The 14,087-nt window shown below is 26.8% G+C and overlaps 5 protein-coding genes across 5 annotated transcripts; 1 reads left to right on the top strand and 4 right to left on the bottom strand.

Annotated features, from left to right (window-relative positions):
* Window positions 1–2,023: 2,023 nt before the first annotated feature.
* On the top strand, window positions 2,024–3,686 carry OCT59_004590 (uncharacterized protein; the record flags this gene model as incomplete). The annotated part of the gene is made up of 4 exons (XM_025331065.2): window positions 2,024–2,530; window positions 2,597–3,476; window positions 3,549–3,593; window positions 3,670–3,686. 4 exons carry the CDS (start codon window positions 2,024–2,026, stop codon window positions 3,684–3,686), a joined length of 1,449 nt encoding a protein of 482 aa, XP_025185516.1.
* A 1,573-nt stretch (window positions 3,687–5,259) lies between these two features.
* On the bottom strand, window positions 5,260–6,187 carry OCT59_004589 (uncharacterized protein; the record flags this gene model as incomplete). Its single annotated transcript, XM_066148384.1, has 3 exons — window positions 5,260–5,549; window positions 5,613–5,822; window positions 5,878–6,187. The coding sequence occupies 3 exons, from the start codon at window positions 6,185–6,187 to the stop codon at window positions 5,260–5,262; spliced, it is 810 nt and encodes a 269-aa protein (XP_065996988.1).
* Window positions 6,188–6,320: 133 nt separating this feature from the next.
* On the bottom strand, window positions 6,321–6,563 carry OCT59_004588 (uncharacterized protein; the record flags this gene model as incomplete). Its single annotated transcript, XM_025309070.2, has 1 exon — window positions 6,321–6,563. One exon carries the CDS (start codon window positions 6,561–6,563, stop codon window positions 6,321–6,323), a length of 243 nt encoding a protein of 80 aa, XP_025185515.2.
* A 38-nt stretch (window positions 6,564–6,601) lies between these two features.
* Window positions 6,602–6,835, bottom strand: OCT59_004587 (uncharacterized protein; the record flags this gene model as incomplete). Its single annotated transcript, XM_066148383.1, has 1 exon — window positions 6,602–6,835. One exon carries the CDS (start codon window positions 6,833–6,835, stop codon window positions 6,602–6,604), a length of 234 nt encoding a protein of 77 aa, XP_065996987.1.
* A 3,534-nt stretch (window positions 6,836–10,369) lies between these two features.
* Window positions 10,370–10,996, bottom strand: OCT59_004586 (uncharacterized protein; the record flags this gene model as incomplete). Its single annotated transcript, XM_025324572.1, has 1 exon — window positions 10,370–10,996. The coding sequence occupies one exon, from the start codon at window positions 10,994–10,996 to the stop codon at window positions 10,370–10,372; it is 627 nt and encodes a 208-aa protein (XP_025185514.1).
* Between the last annotated feature and the right edge of the window lie 3,091 nt (window positions 10,997–14,087).

Below are 14,087 nucleotides of genomic sequence, written 5' to 3'. Positions count from 1 at the left end.
AGTTAAAGTTGCAAACCAGTTGTTATAATTGTTAAAAGTAATAAATGACCTATGTTTGATTAAAGTTAAAATTCACTTTTTGCACAATACGCATTTGATATAAATACATTCCAAAATTGTTTTCATTATAGAATAATGACAAAATACAGAAATTTTTAAATAAAAAAAATTTCTAGTGTAATCTCTCTTTCTAACGTGAAATACTTTATCATTATATACACATTCATTCAATTAATTTTTTTACGTATTGCCATAATGATAAGTAAACAGAAACAGAAATGACAGTTAACATAGCCACTAATCTTCCTTTTACTCTATTATAAACAAATACTTAACAGAGAATTATGATAACTAATAATATGGATTTCAGTCCATAATTATGCTTTAAATAGATTAGTAGAGTAAGCAAAGGAGATAAATAGTATTGTTAATTAAAAGAGTAGTAAGAGCAATAAAGGAAAATGGAATTTTATTCTCGAACATGTTAAAAGAATATTTACGTCAACCGTATGAATTTTACGTCAAGTGATGTCAATGACGCAACACAATATGGCATGTGTCAATAATCAAATGTCTGTACCTTTAAGTATGCGACTCAAACTAAAAGAAAAAAATTTATAGTGTCTTTTTATTTATAACAAAGAATTTTTAAATAAAATAGTTACTTTTATAAAAATATAAAAATTTAGTTGTGCTATTCCAATTTTTTAAAATTTTGTTGAAAAATATAATAACTAAACCAATTTTTACGGATCTCCTATAACAATTATTTTTTAGTTAAATCTCAATGTTTAAAATTTCTTATCATTGATATCATTGTCTTCTATTTATAAGGAGAAATACAAAAATAAGTATTTACCAAAAGTAGTTTAGTTCAGAAGGATTATCTGAAGTAAGTTGTCATTTACAACAATTATTACTTTTCTATTATTATATAAAATTTCTCATACAAGATTGAGTTTTTTGTAATGTCAATCTAGTACTAATTTCATTGAATTGTTGAAAGTGCATCTATAATGGAATTATTAACTTTGTATTGGAATCATTATCAATAACAAGGACTCAGTTAGCCATAAAGAAACAATATTGAATGGTTGGTTGAAAGTATTCATTTAATTATTTATTTCAAATTACTTGGTCTCAATAATTTATAGTCATTTTAGATAATTTATTGTATATACCATTGAATTTTTTTTTTTACTATTTATTAATAATACATTAAATAGAAAGTTTTTTTGAAATTCCATTCCACATAAAGAAAATTAGGCATGTTACCCTTATGGTATATATTTTTCATATAGTATGTGAATCCATAACTTCTTTTTCGAACTCTCTATTCGACCCTTAACTCTCTATATTTCATTAAAAAATTTTCTAAAGTCTTGAGATGATTGTAATATCCAATATTGATACCATGATCCATTGATTTGTCCTAATCATAATAAAATAAAACGGTTGTGAAATGCAATATCAAAAATAAAATTAACATCTAATAAATAGTGAAGGTTTACATATCTTGGAATAAAAAATGTGTCATAAGTCTTAATTTGCAAACATAAAAGGTAAATGCTTAATTTCTCCCGTATTATAAAACCCTTCCAACATAATAAATTATAGTAAAAAAATCCATTAAAAGATAAGTATATATTATTATATTCAAAAAGATAAATTTATTAAAAGCGAGAGGAATTTCCTCCCCTATAAAAAATTATTTTAAAATAATTTCATTGGCTAATTAAAAAAGACTAACCTGTTACTAACGCTAACCGTTAAAAAAAAAAAAGAAAAACCTTTTTAGCTATTTTGACGTGTGCGCTGTATTATGAAGATCAAAATAACGTCACACATGAAATTGGCGGCGTTAATCACGCTAATCATTGCCCAGTCGGCGTAATATTTTTACCATTTTCCGGTACAATAATAAAAGTACGTTATCCGCTTAATTTTTCTTTTTTTTTCATTTTATAATTTTATAATTTTTTAACATAAAATTTATAATAACATCAAATAAAAATTCATTAAAATGAAAGAAACTAAACTCAGTGATGATGTATTTGAGCAAATAAAAGATTTTGTCCGTTGGAAATTAACTGAAGAACAAAAATCTTTACTTAATAAACTTATATTAAATGAGGAATTAAAAAATTGTTATTTAAAATATGGTCTTTGTGAAGAATGTAAACAGCCTGAGAGTTATTATGATTGGTGTTATTATTGTAAATCTAAATGTTTTAAACAAAATTTCAAGAATTGGACTAGTGGAAATCATGTTGTTGATAAATTTATCCAAGTACAATTAAAAGCTAAAAATAAGACTCAAGTTTTAGAATGGATTGAATATGATAGATTTGGAGATATTGAATATTTGGCCAAGGGAGGATTTGGAACTACTTTTAAAACAATTTGGAAAGATGGTTATATTTCTGATTGGAACTCTAATAATAATCAATGGGATAGGTCAGGAGAAGAAAATGTTGCTTTAAAATGCTTGCATAATTCACAAGACATTACGACCGAATTTTTAAGAGAAGTAAGACATTTTGTATTTGATACCCTTTATTATAAAACTATTACTAATTATTTAACTTTTTTTCAGGTTGAATCAAATATTTTAGTAAGTAGCGTCGATGGTTGTATAGTTCGTTGTTTTGGTATTACTAAAGAACCAAAAACAAATAATTTTATGATGGTAATGGAATTAAAAGAAGGTAACTTAAGACAATATTTAAATGACAATTTTACTTTATTTAATTGGGAACAAAAGTTGCTTAATATAGGTAGAATTGCTAATGGTCTTAAAGAAATTCATGATAAAGGATTAATTCATCGTGATTTTCATTGTGGTAATATATTAAGAGATCATCATAATGAAGCTTTTATTACTGATTTGGGGTTATGTCAACCAGCAAGTACAGAACCTTATCAGAGTGATAATAAGAAAATATATGGAGTGCTACCTTATGTGGCTCCAGAAGTTTTAAGAAGAAAAGAATATACACAAGCGAGTGATATTTATGGATTTGGAATTATTGCATATGAAATCTGTACAGGTTTACCTCCCTATCATGATATAGCTCATGATGAATTTTTAGCAATGAAAGTCTGTCAAGGGTTAAGACCAAAAGTCAATTATAAAATTCCTCAAATAATTTTTGACATAATTAATAAATGTTGGAATGCTGAACCATCAAAACGGCCTGAAATAAAAGAATTATATAAATTATTATGGGATATAAATTTAGTAGATGTTATTAAAGAAGATTCTATAATTTATAAGCAAATCAAAGAAGCAGAAGAAATAAACAAGAAGTTACCTTCAACAGTACAATCATCTTCATTATCCACTAGTAATTTCTCATATACAACACATCCTAAAGCAGTTTATACAAGCAGGCTTTTAGATTTTAAAAACCTTCCAGAACCAAAAAATGCTAATATTGATTATAGTAGTAATTCTTTTGAAACGGAATATTCAGGTAAGCTATATAATTTTTTTAATTTCTTTTTTAATTTATACTTTGATAAAAATATTTTTTTTTTTTTAATAGAATCTATAAGGATGGATTTTACCAAACTCGATATTAATTCTAAAGGTGATTAATTTGGTTTATACAGCAGTAAATATATTTGATTTATTAAATTAGTAATTTACATTAATTCATTTAATAGATAAAAGAATTGATTAAATAAGTGTAAATATTCTGAATATTATGCTCGTTATTATAATCCAATCTATGAGTATAGAATTAAAACTCTTTTGATGATAAAGTTGCATTTAATTCCTTGATTACAAATGTAATTTTAATTAATAAAGTATAATTATTATTATGTGCAAATTGCTCTAAGTACCCGTTGGTTTATCACGTTGTTTTACTAAATTATGCACTTGCATGATGAATATTAATCTTTTTTACTATTATTACTTCTTTTTAATTATAATATAATATAATCGGATAAATTATTCATAAATTTTTAGATTATCGTTATTATCACCCATTAATTCAATTTTGGATTATGGTTAGTAATAAAATGAATCCACTGGATATAGCGAAGCTATGAAATGGGCTATATGATATAGTTTCACAATCTATTACATAAATTCATTACATTACGCAAATGTTAACTATAATGAATAATATTATACGTTTCTATTGCAATAAGTAATTGTTATCGGTCATGTTGTAGATGATAACTGATTTACACTAGGATGCTACTCTATCATGTGGCCTTCGGCCATATGATATACATAGCAATCCTAGTGGTAAATCAGTTATCATCTACAACATGACCGATAACAATTACTTATCAATTTACTTTAAAAAAAAAATTTTATCATACTCACATGTTGATCAAGAAACTCAAATTCATTGATCAATGTGGTAGTAAATATTAATTGATCCTACTTTTTCAATAATTATCCTTTACAAAATTCTGATATAAAACTGATCCTAAATTATATAGACTCCTGAGTTAAGAGTATAAGAGTATAGAAATAAAAAATAACAAAATAAAAATAACATTTAAATAAATAAAGCCGATTACAGATAATACTTTGTCCCAGTTTCAATTAACTATATAATGATTTGCATCAGGTCGCTGATATTTTAAATTGTAAAGTTTCCATAAGAGGCAGATCACAACAATTGTCAATAATTCATGAATAATGTGCTTGATTCTGCGAAGACGATCTATGAAATTTTTTAAATTAGCAAATTTGAATTTTTCCATTTTTTTAACAAAAGCGTTTAATTAAAGAATAACTCTGCAGATTAAATATTTATCATACAAGATATATCATAGCAGTTTATTAGTTTTAGCTCTTGTTACAGTAGTAATATTTGAATAGTAACTCATCAAGAGTTAGTATGATCACGCAAATATAAATAAGCTTATATTATATGGTGTTTGAAGTCCAAATATAAATATCCTTTTAATTTATTCTTTGGAAGTAAAATACTTTATAAATATTTGTTCATCAGCAGTAGGGGAAAATGAAACGCAGTATTTTATCATGCAATAAGCAACAATAATTTGAGAGATAAAGTGGAAATACAGATGTGATCGTGTCAGTCATATAATGGAAAGAGCAAAATAATATTTATATAAAGGATAAGAAATGTGCTAAAAATATAACAAAGAGAGGAGGGACACAAGTCATCATCAATTATTAATATCACAAATTCAACCAACCAAATGCCAATCTCATGCTTCAAACTATTTTAATTCACCAAAAAATACCAACTCACTTTGTTAACATCACTAGACGAACTTTTCTTTTGGACTTGATTCATTATTCAACATGTGAAATGCTATAACAAAAGGTTGTTGCCAAGTAAAATTATAACCTCTAGATTTAAGTTCACAATATACTGATGCTACGTAATAATTAGACTCTGTGTCTGATAATATATCTTGGATAGTTTCTTCAGATGGAATTTGAACTTTGGTAAGACTTGGACGCCAAAATAACCGCATGATAGGGTCAGCAAGTTTAATATTGGCTTTTGCCTCTGACCCATAATGATAAAAGAATTTGACTAATAAACCCTCTAAAATATTGAACTTATTAACAATAAAATTAAACATATCATTTAGGTCATCAATCCTCTTACCTTGTTCTTGCTTATTCAGTATCGGACTGCTTATGTTAATAAATTTATCTGACATCTCTTCGTAAAAAAATTTTCTTAGAATTCGTCTTTCATAATTCTCCTGCAAATTTGCATCACTGATGGGCAGCTCATCTATTTCTTGAATCCAAATTGGATATTTGCATAAATCCCATAAAGTACCTGTACGTGAAAACTCCCAATCAATAATGCCTACAATTTTGATATCATTAGTTGAGGAACGTTATGTTTTGTGCATCGAAATCACCGTGGATAAGAATAAAAGGTTTTTGTTCTACCAATTCATCAAAAATATTGGATAGCTTGGATTGAAGTAAGCCTAATTGCTTTATTAGACTTTTCACTCTAGTTACTGCCGTTCCGTGATCTATTTTACTTTCTTTAAAAGGTAGTAGTTCTTGTGCACCATGAATTTCGAAGAATTCCTTTTCTTTTTGAATCAAAGTGCCATAAAACTCTTGCAAGCTTTTAAAGGGGCCGGTGAAACTAGGAATGGAATCTCTTCCTTTAGAGTAAAATAAAGAACTCACAACAGGTCCTATTCGGAAAGTCGACATCTCAGACTTTTCACATGAATTAATTATACGGTACAACATTGAATATTATAATAATTATTATGTGCTTTATGTAAGGCTCCAATTCAATTATAAATGTAAATAAGATGTTATTACACTTACACTTAAAGATTGTTTATCCATGTAAAGACAACCGATCTCTTTGAACCGACATTGCGTCCATAACTGAAACAATATTCCATTGCCTTAAAACCCCTATTTTTTGTCTAATAGTCAACCCATCCCAAACTTGATATAAATGCTGTCCAGGCAGCCGTTCCATGAAAATGTAAGGGGTTTTTATGGGATTCTGCGCAGTACCATTCCAATCGTATACCACCGGTACTTTGATATTAGTGTTTTGAGCGACATATTTCATAGTCGCAACTTCGCTAGCAAATTTTGATGCAGGGTGAATTAGTTCGCGTGAGAGTCGGGCGATGCAATCCGGTCCAGTTTCGAATTGTAGCAAATAAATTTCGTTAAAAGCCCTCTTGTTAATCTACGAGCGCAAATACAGTGTCTGTTTAAACGACGGGAAGCATGCTGCTGTAACACATTTATATCCAGATCCAGTGCCGGTTCATCGTCATCTGTTGTTTCGGCCGACAATTTCTCATTTTCCAACAATTTCTCACTTTTGTTATCCATGAGAAAAAATTTTGTTTATAAAAAATTTTGTTTATATTATATTGAGAAAAAAAAATCCATGGGAAAAAAAAAATAAATACAACGAGTTTCTTAAATAATAATCCTTGGTTACGCAAATTATTTATAGCGTATCATATGTAAATCATGATATGTCACATTATAGTTTGACGCGGATTTCACTAGAAGTCTATAACATATTTCTGCTGTTATTCTTCCTCCAGTCCCAAGTTTCATTAATATTTTGATCTTTAAAGGGTATAAAACCAATATACTGACTTTGTGTAACATGTTTGTAATTTTAAAGTAAAACTTGTTTTTCTTACAAAAAAAATCTTATATTCACATACTACTAATCTAAAAATAGTAGATATTTCAATGAAAAGTAATATTTTTTGAAAAGTCTTAATCATATTTTACCATGTGGCGACGTTTTATCGGCACATTATCCTTCCCTTTATAATCCTGACATACTACCTATCAAATGCCCGATATGCTAAACAGCAGATGATTCCAATCAACATCTTGGTTTTTGTCCAATAATCATACCGTCGATGAACGACCTATTAACAAAAGTCAAACAAATTCTTCAAACAAAGTTACTTGCAGAAATTAATTCTTTTTTCACTAACGCAACTTTGTCACGTGACTTGGACTCAAACATCAGCTTTAATGTGGTATAACTTATAATAGAAGTATGGGCTCGTCAAATTATTTTATGATTATGTCACGCGCTGTAATGCCGTACATAATAAATGCTGTAAATCGTAATTGTCGTAATGGTGTAATTTTACATAAATATCTAAAAGAAAGAAAGAAACGAAGCTAACGAACCACTTCTTATTTTAACAAATATAATAATATTTCTAAAAATTAAATTTGTGTTTTATCTAACTTTAATTATCAAATTTAAAATTATTAAAATTACTTTAAATATGAGAAGAGTTAGACATTTACACAAAAAAAAACAGATTAAATCTACAGTTTTGTCTATATAAAGTCACGTGACAAACTTTTAATTGGCTATAAATCATACATTTACGTTTTTTAAAATCATTTTGCTTGTTTGTCAGAAAATATATAAAAGGATGTGCGCCTAGGCAATTGCTTTTACCTCTAATTAATCATATCTGATATCTAAACTTTAATTAATGTTGTTACCAGAATTATTTTTAAGCTGACAAGTTTGCGTACCAACTTTTACAATTCTTCTTCAAGAAAGATGTTCATAAGTCTGAATGGAAAAAATATTAATCCGGATCACGTATTTTGTTTTTAATCCACATGAATCAGAAATTTTTCTTGTGATTTTTCATATTACATGCGCAGTGGCTGTTACAGATTATTAAAAATGGAGTTTAATTTTTTTTATTGAAAATCTTTTTTTTTTATTTTTAATTGCCAGTCAATATTAAGGAACATGAATTTATCAGCCGCAATGCGAAAGAAGTTTATAACTTTAACTCTTATATTATTATCGTTATTATTATCATTATTATTTTATTCGATTTTAATACTAATTAATTAAAAAGCGTAATTTCACAGTATGTGAACTCTTTGTCATTTTTGAAAAACATTTCTATTTAATTGAGTTATTTTTATTGGAGAAACGATCGTTTTCTTAAAAAAAAAAAAACTTTAGAATATCCCTCATAGTAAACTCTATACTCTTAAGTACGAATATACTGTATAATTATTTGGTAAAAGCGCTAAATATAAACATATCCACTTATTTACCTCCCGTATAATAGTACAATGACGCATAATATTAATAGTCTTATCATGAATATAATAACCAATTTTGATGTCTTCGTCGTATAAAGTATATATCATAATAATCAGTAATATGAATCTATGAATTTGTATAAGCTTCACGATGTTACGTCAAACCTTATAAATAAAGAAAATAAAGAAAAAGAAAAGTCGGAGATTTTTTTTCGATTTCTATCTTAAACATGAGTCGTTATGATAAACCGGAAATTTTCTGGATTTTTTTTCTCGACGACATTTCTAGACTATTTTTTCATAGCGATAAAGAAATAAAATACGGTGAGTGATTAATAAATAATTTTAAAAGTTGACAATCAAACTCCTCATCTTCCCTTTATGAACATACCTATATTCATAACCCAGTTTATAATGTTAATAATCCTCAAATTCTAAGCGGACAAGCTAAATAGGCTACAAAATTTTAAAATTATTTGAAATTATTTGGGTGTTTAAAATCCATCGTTAAAAAAGTGCTAATGCCTGGTGATACGTTTGTTTCGTAATTAGTAAACTTTCTAGTTAAAAATAGAATTTTAGATTCGATAATATTTTTTTTTTAATATTATGTCATTGCGACTATATTAAGAAATATTTTTAATGTTTGGTATTACGATGGTCACGATGACTTGGACTTGAGTTTTGTGAATCAAAACATTTATCTAAAGATGATTAACAAGAAATTTCTGTACTACAATGAATTAAGCAAAGTATTTATAAGTAAAAAATCAAACTTATATTGGAATCACAGAATCACAGAACAAACAAAAAAATTGTTCTATTGATGCACAATGCACAACTGTACGTCAGACAGTACGTCAGATAGTACGTCAGAAAGTACGTCACTTACTCACGTAAAATATATTTTCATTTTATAAATGGAAAGATGGATCCAAAAATTACAAATTACTTTACTGATTTCTTGTCAAAAATTCTTGTCTTGCCAGAAATGTTCAAACTTTATTTCGTATATGTAAAATATATAATGAAAAAAAAAACGGAGCGGAGATTCATTTCCGATAAATTATTTCATCAAGATTTAGTATAAAAATAGAAAAAAAAGAAACAAATAAAAAAACAGAAAGAAAAAAATAATTATTTGGCGTGAGATAAAACACAAAAAAAAAAAATAATACAATGTGATTATTTAAAAACCGACAATTCTATTTTTGTATTTATTGTTAATAAACTTATAATAAAAACGGAAAATCGTACAAAAATTTATAAATTGATCAACAAAAATATCTTAACGTTATTAAACTAATTAAACTTAATTTCTTAGATAGCCTTTGTAATCTTTCATTGTTTGGATATTTTGGATATCTTTGAAAGTGTGATTTCCAAAATCGAACAATTCATTAAATTCTATTTATAAACGATCGTTTTTGCTTAATTTAGTATCTTTTTTTGATCTTCAGATTTTCATAACGCCTCACGGCTGTGCTGTTGTGTTTGTGTTGCTTGTGTTATGTTACATAAGTAGGACAATCCTCAAAGAAATTTATTTTCGTCTTTGTAGTAATCTTATTCATAGGAGAAATTTATGGTTTTAAAAATATGTGACTTATAATAATAAAATATAATTAATACGGTAATCATTAATTTATTTTTTTAATAATAAAGGTACCATTACTATTTTCAAATCGAGCGTAGTTATCGATTAAACTTAATTAAATATATATGTGAAAGCGATGAAATTTTAAAATTAAGATAAATGTTAAACGATTGAGGTAAGTATCTCATAAATAATAACATATTAAGTGTTCGATTTTAAATGTAATTTTCCTGTGAAGTTACAAAATTATTAAGCGATAATAATGATAATTGATTTTGTTCATCGTCATCATAAAAAATAACGATTTGATTATTTGAATCCATGAAATATTTAAAATAATTAAAATAATTAAGGTCATAGGTAGTTAATTGATTATTTGAATGACAATTATTCTCTAATTCAAAAAAACATGGGGAATTTGAAGTAGTTATATGAGGATAAAAAGGCGAAGGCTGACAAATCACATCTGAAGTTGGGGAAACCATTGGTAATTGTCTATTAGAAGAAGAATTTCTCATAGAATGAATCTCATAAACCCGATCAAATAAATTTTTATAAACACTTTTCTCCGAATCTGTGGCATTCCTCCATAAGATACTTGTAACTTTGCTTATTACGCGCATGTTGTGAGATCCTTTGCGTTTTGACTCTAGCTGAACATTTTTGCGGCATATTAAAAATGCGTTGGGAGGTCTTTTTGGTCGAGTTGATGATGAATTGTTTGAAGGAACAGGAACGAATGATTCAACGTCATCATATTTTGGCGGAAAAATATTCTTCCGATCCAACCGAGCAAGCAACGACATTGCCAAGTATTCAATTGAAAAATCGTGCGTTGCCATAGTTATATTATCAAGTTCAGAAGGACTTCTTGTTAGAAAAAAAAATAATTTACTTCGAATTATTATTATTATTTTTTTTTTTGCAAAACACGAAAAAAATTAAGTGTCATTTTTATATCTATTTTTTAGCGGTCTGCGGTCTTTACAATAATTTTTTTTTTTGGAGTTCGTGTCACTTAAGCGAGATATCTAATTTAATAATAGGTTTTTAGATATTATTAAAAGTTTATAGAAAGTTCGAAGATTCTTTCTACCTCCTTATATTATTGTATACAAAGAATTTTTTTTTTTTGATAATTGAATTTCTAAAAATTTTAAAATAATGAAATTTTTACCCATGACCGATATTAAAATAGTATTTTGTACATTTAATTTTGTTTACTTGGCATTTTAATGTATACACTTGGTATTTTTGGACAATAGAAAATATAAAGAAACGTTTGTGCAAACTTCTATTTGCGGTAATGATTTAAATTACTAATTGAAAAGTCTTTACTTTTAAGGTCTGAACCGTCTAAATTGTTGGGTTCACAACCGTTATCATTGATCGATGAGAAATTGGGCTTGTGTAACATCTACGAAAAAATTTCTGCGTGACGTTCTATTTTTTTTCTTTGATGAAGTATTTTTAAAGTTATGAAGCAGGATTTAATATATTAATAATATTTCTTTGTTTATTAAATATTATAAATATATATATTATTTATTTTATATTTAATATATATTATCTTATCGTTATAGGTTAAATTGAATTAAATTTAAAAATTTTTGTGTCACTTTATAAGATATGTCCTAAAAATTTCTTCATTGTTTATTATTAAAAAACAATCCCAAATTTACGATTAATATTGTCGCGAAAAAAAAAAAAAATTCACATGTATCATTAATATTTCTATCAATGTTAGTTCATTAATATGCACTAATAATCATTAATGTAATTATGAAATGAAAATTTATTAGTGTGAAATTTATTAATTCAATGACTGAATATTGTTAGGATAAAAATAATATATGTGTCACAAATTTTCTATCTAAAATAAGAAGTTAGTTAATTAATGCACATTGATCTTTTTTAATGTAATATTAAAGAATAGAATGTGAAAATATGTTACGAATTAAAGTTTTATAATTGACGCCCGATTTACTTATTTGTCTGCTTCGGTATTAAAACTCCGCTGAGTTTTTCAAACTCCGCTGCGGCTCTGCGGCTCTGCGCACCCACGTCATAAAAGATTCGAAATGGTCTAAACTCTCGCAATATTCAATATGAAAGAACAATTTTCATTATTAATTTATAATAGGTATACGAATTTATGCACGATGGCAATATGCACATCAAGCATTATCAATTACATTACTTTTTTGATTTAGTATGTTGATCATTGATTATTAAGCCTTCCTTCCTATTTATATTGCTCACGTGATTATTGTTCTCTTTCTATAAAAAAAAGTTTGTGCTAAATTTGTACCAAATGGGTTAATCATACGATATTTGTTTAGAATTTGTTCGAATTTTATATTATTTTTTTAGTACAAATTTCGAAATAAATGTTGTATGATTAGCCCGTTTGTCACAAATATAGCACAAACCTTTTTTATAGAGATAATCTCTTCTCCATTTTGAGGCAGCGTAATAAAGATTCTCTTCAATATTGGGTTATAAATATACTTACAAATATTGTATATGCAATAAATAACTTATGCGCTTTTCCTTAAAAAAAAAATCATTTTCTCTCCTTTCACAACATTTTATGAATAGGTATAGACGCGCAATAAATAGAAGCCTTATAAAAATAATAAATTTAAAAATATCTTAGTATTGAATAAATAAAATTAATTGTTTTTCGTCATAACTACCACAAAAATAACTTTAGTACCACCTGATATCAATGCAAAGAAAGTTGATGCGGATATAAAAGGTGATAATGATATTGACCAGGAGGTTTGAATATGATCATATGATAGAGAAACAGTAAGAATAAAAAATCAATTCCTTCAACATTAATAGAAGAATATACGTCAACAAACCGGACTGAATATCATGAAAAGGTATGACTTGGCTATATTTAATGCTAATAAATTACAAGAGTATTGCTAATAATCGACTGAAAATACTTCGCCTAACAATGCACTCATCACTCATGAAGGTCTTGATTCTGTATACATAAGCTGTCACAATTTGAGCAATTGAACTTTAAAGAAACGTTATAGTGCAAGATGACTTAATAACAAGAGATAACATTTACATAATTGCGCATAATACCAAGAAGACGCCTGCTAATTTCGATAAAAATGAGTTAAATCTTTGGAAAATGACAGAAGTCACGTTTTTTCCTTATTTTTAAACAAAGCAAAAATATTTACGATGATCACGTGGGACGAAAATTTGTCGGCATGCTAGGAATATGGCGGCGAATTCTTTAGAGCTTTATTTATAAAAAAGGTGAATAAATTCATAAAATTGTTTAATTTACGTGATATTACTTGTACTTCGTTTAGTTATATTTAAAAAGAATCAAATTTTTTACAAGTGATAAATATACAACCAACATATTTGCAATTTTAATAGCAGAATATAATATAACTATGATTGGGATGAAGTTGTTCGAAACTTTTAATTCAATAGGATTTTTTTTTACTTTCCTTGTAATTATTAGCTGGTAGTCACCATTCATATTTTAAAAATACAATTTTGCGTCTCTCTCAAAAATTTTACTGAACAACTAGTACCATTATTATTTGGATATTATACATATTATATAGCGTGATTTAAACCTTTTCATTTTTTTAAAAGGCCAATAATAAATTTTGAAATCTTAGAAGTTTATTTAAAATTCTGAACTATCTCAATCACGTCGCTCGTAGTTTCTATTGCGCTGCATTATGAACTACAGTTAAGAGCCCGTTAATAATAAACGGAATAAATCCTTTTATTTAACGTCATTGACTAAAGTAAAAGTTCTAAAAATTCTCTAGAGATATAATTCAAGAAATGCCCATTATAATAGCATTTATTTCGTATAAGTAAACAAATATATTTTGTTTTTGAAAATTACAAGTTTAAAATATGTACAATCAATCATTTAATAAA

The sequence above is a fragment of the Rhizophagus irregularis genome, chromosome 12, assembly GCF_026210795.1.
Source record: "Rhizophagus irregularis chromosome 12, complete sequence".
NCBI lineage: Eukaryota > Fungi > Glomeromycota > Glomeromycetes > Glomerales > Glomeraceae > Rhizophagus > Rhizophagus irregularis.
The sequence above is the reverse complement of the archived record's forward strand: the minus strand, read 5'-3'. Positions and strand labels throughout refer to the sequence as shown.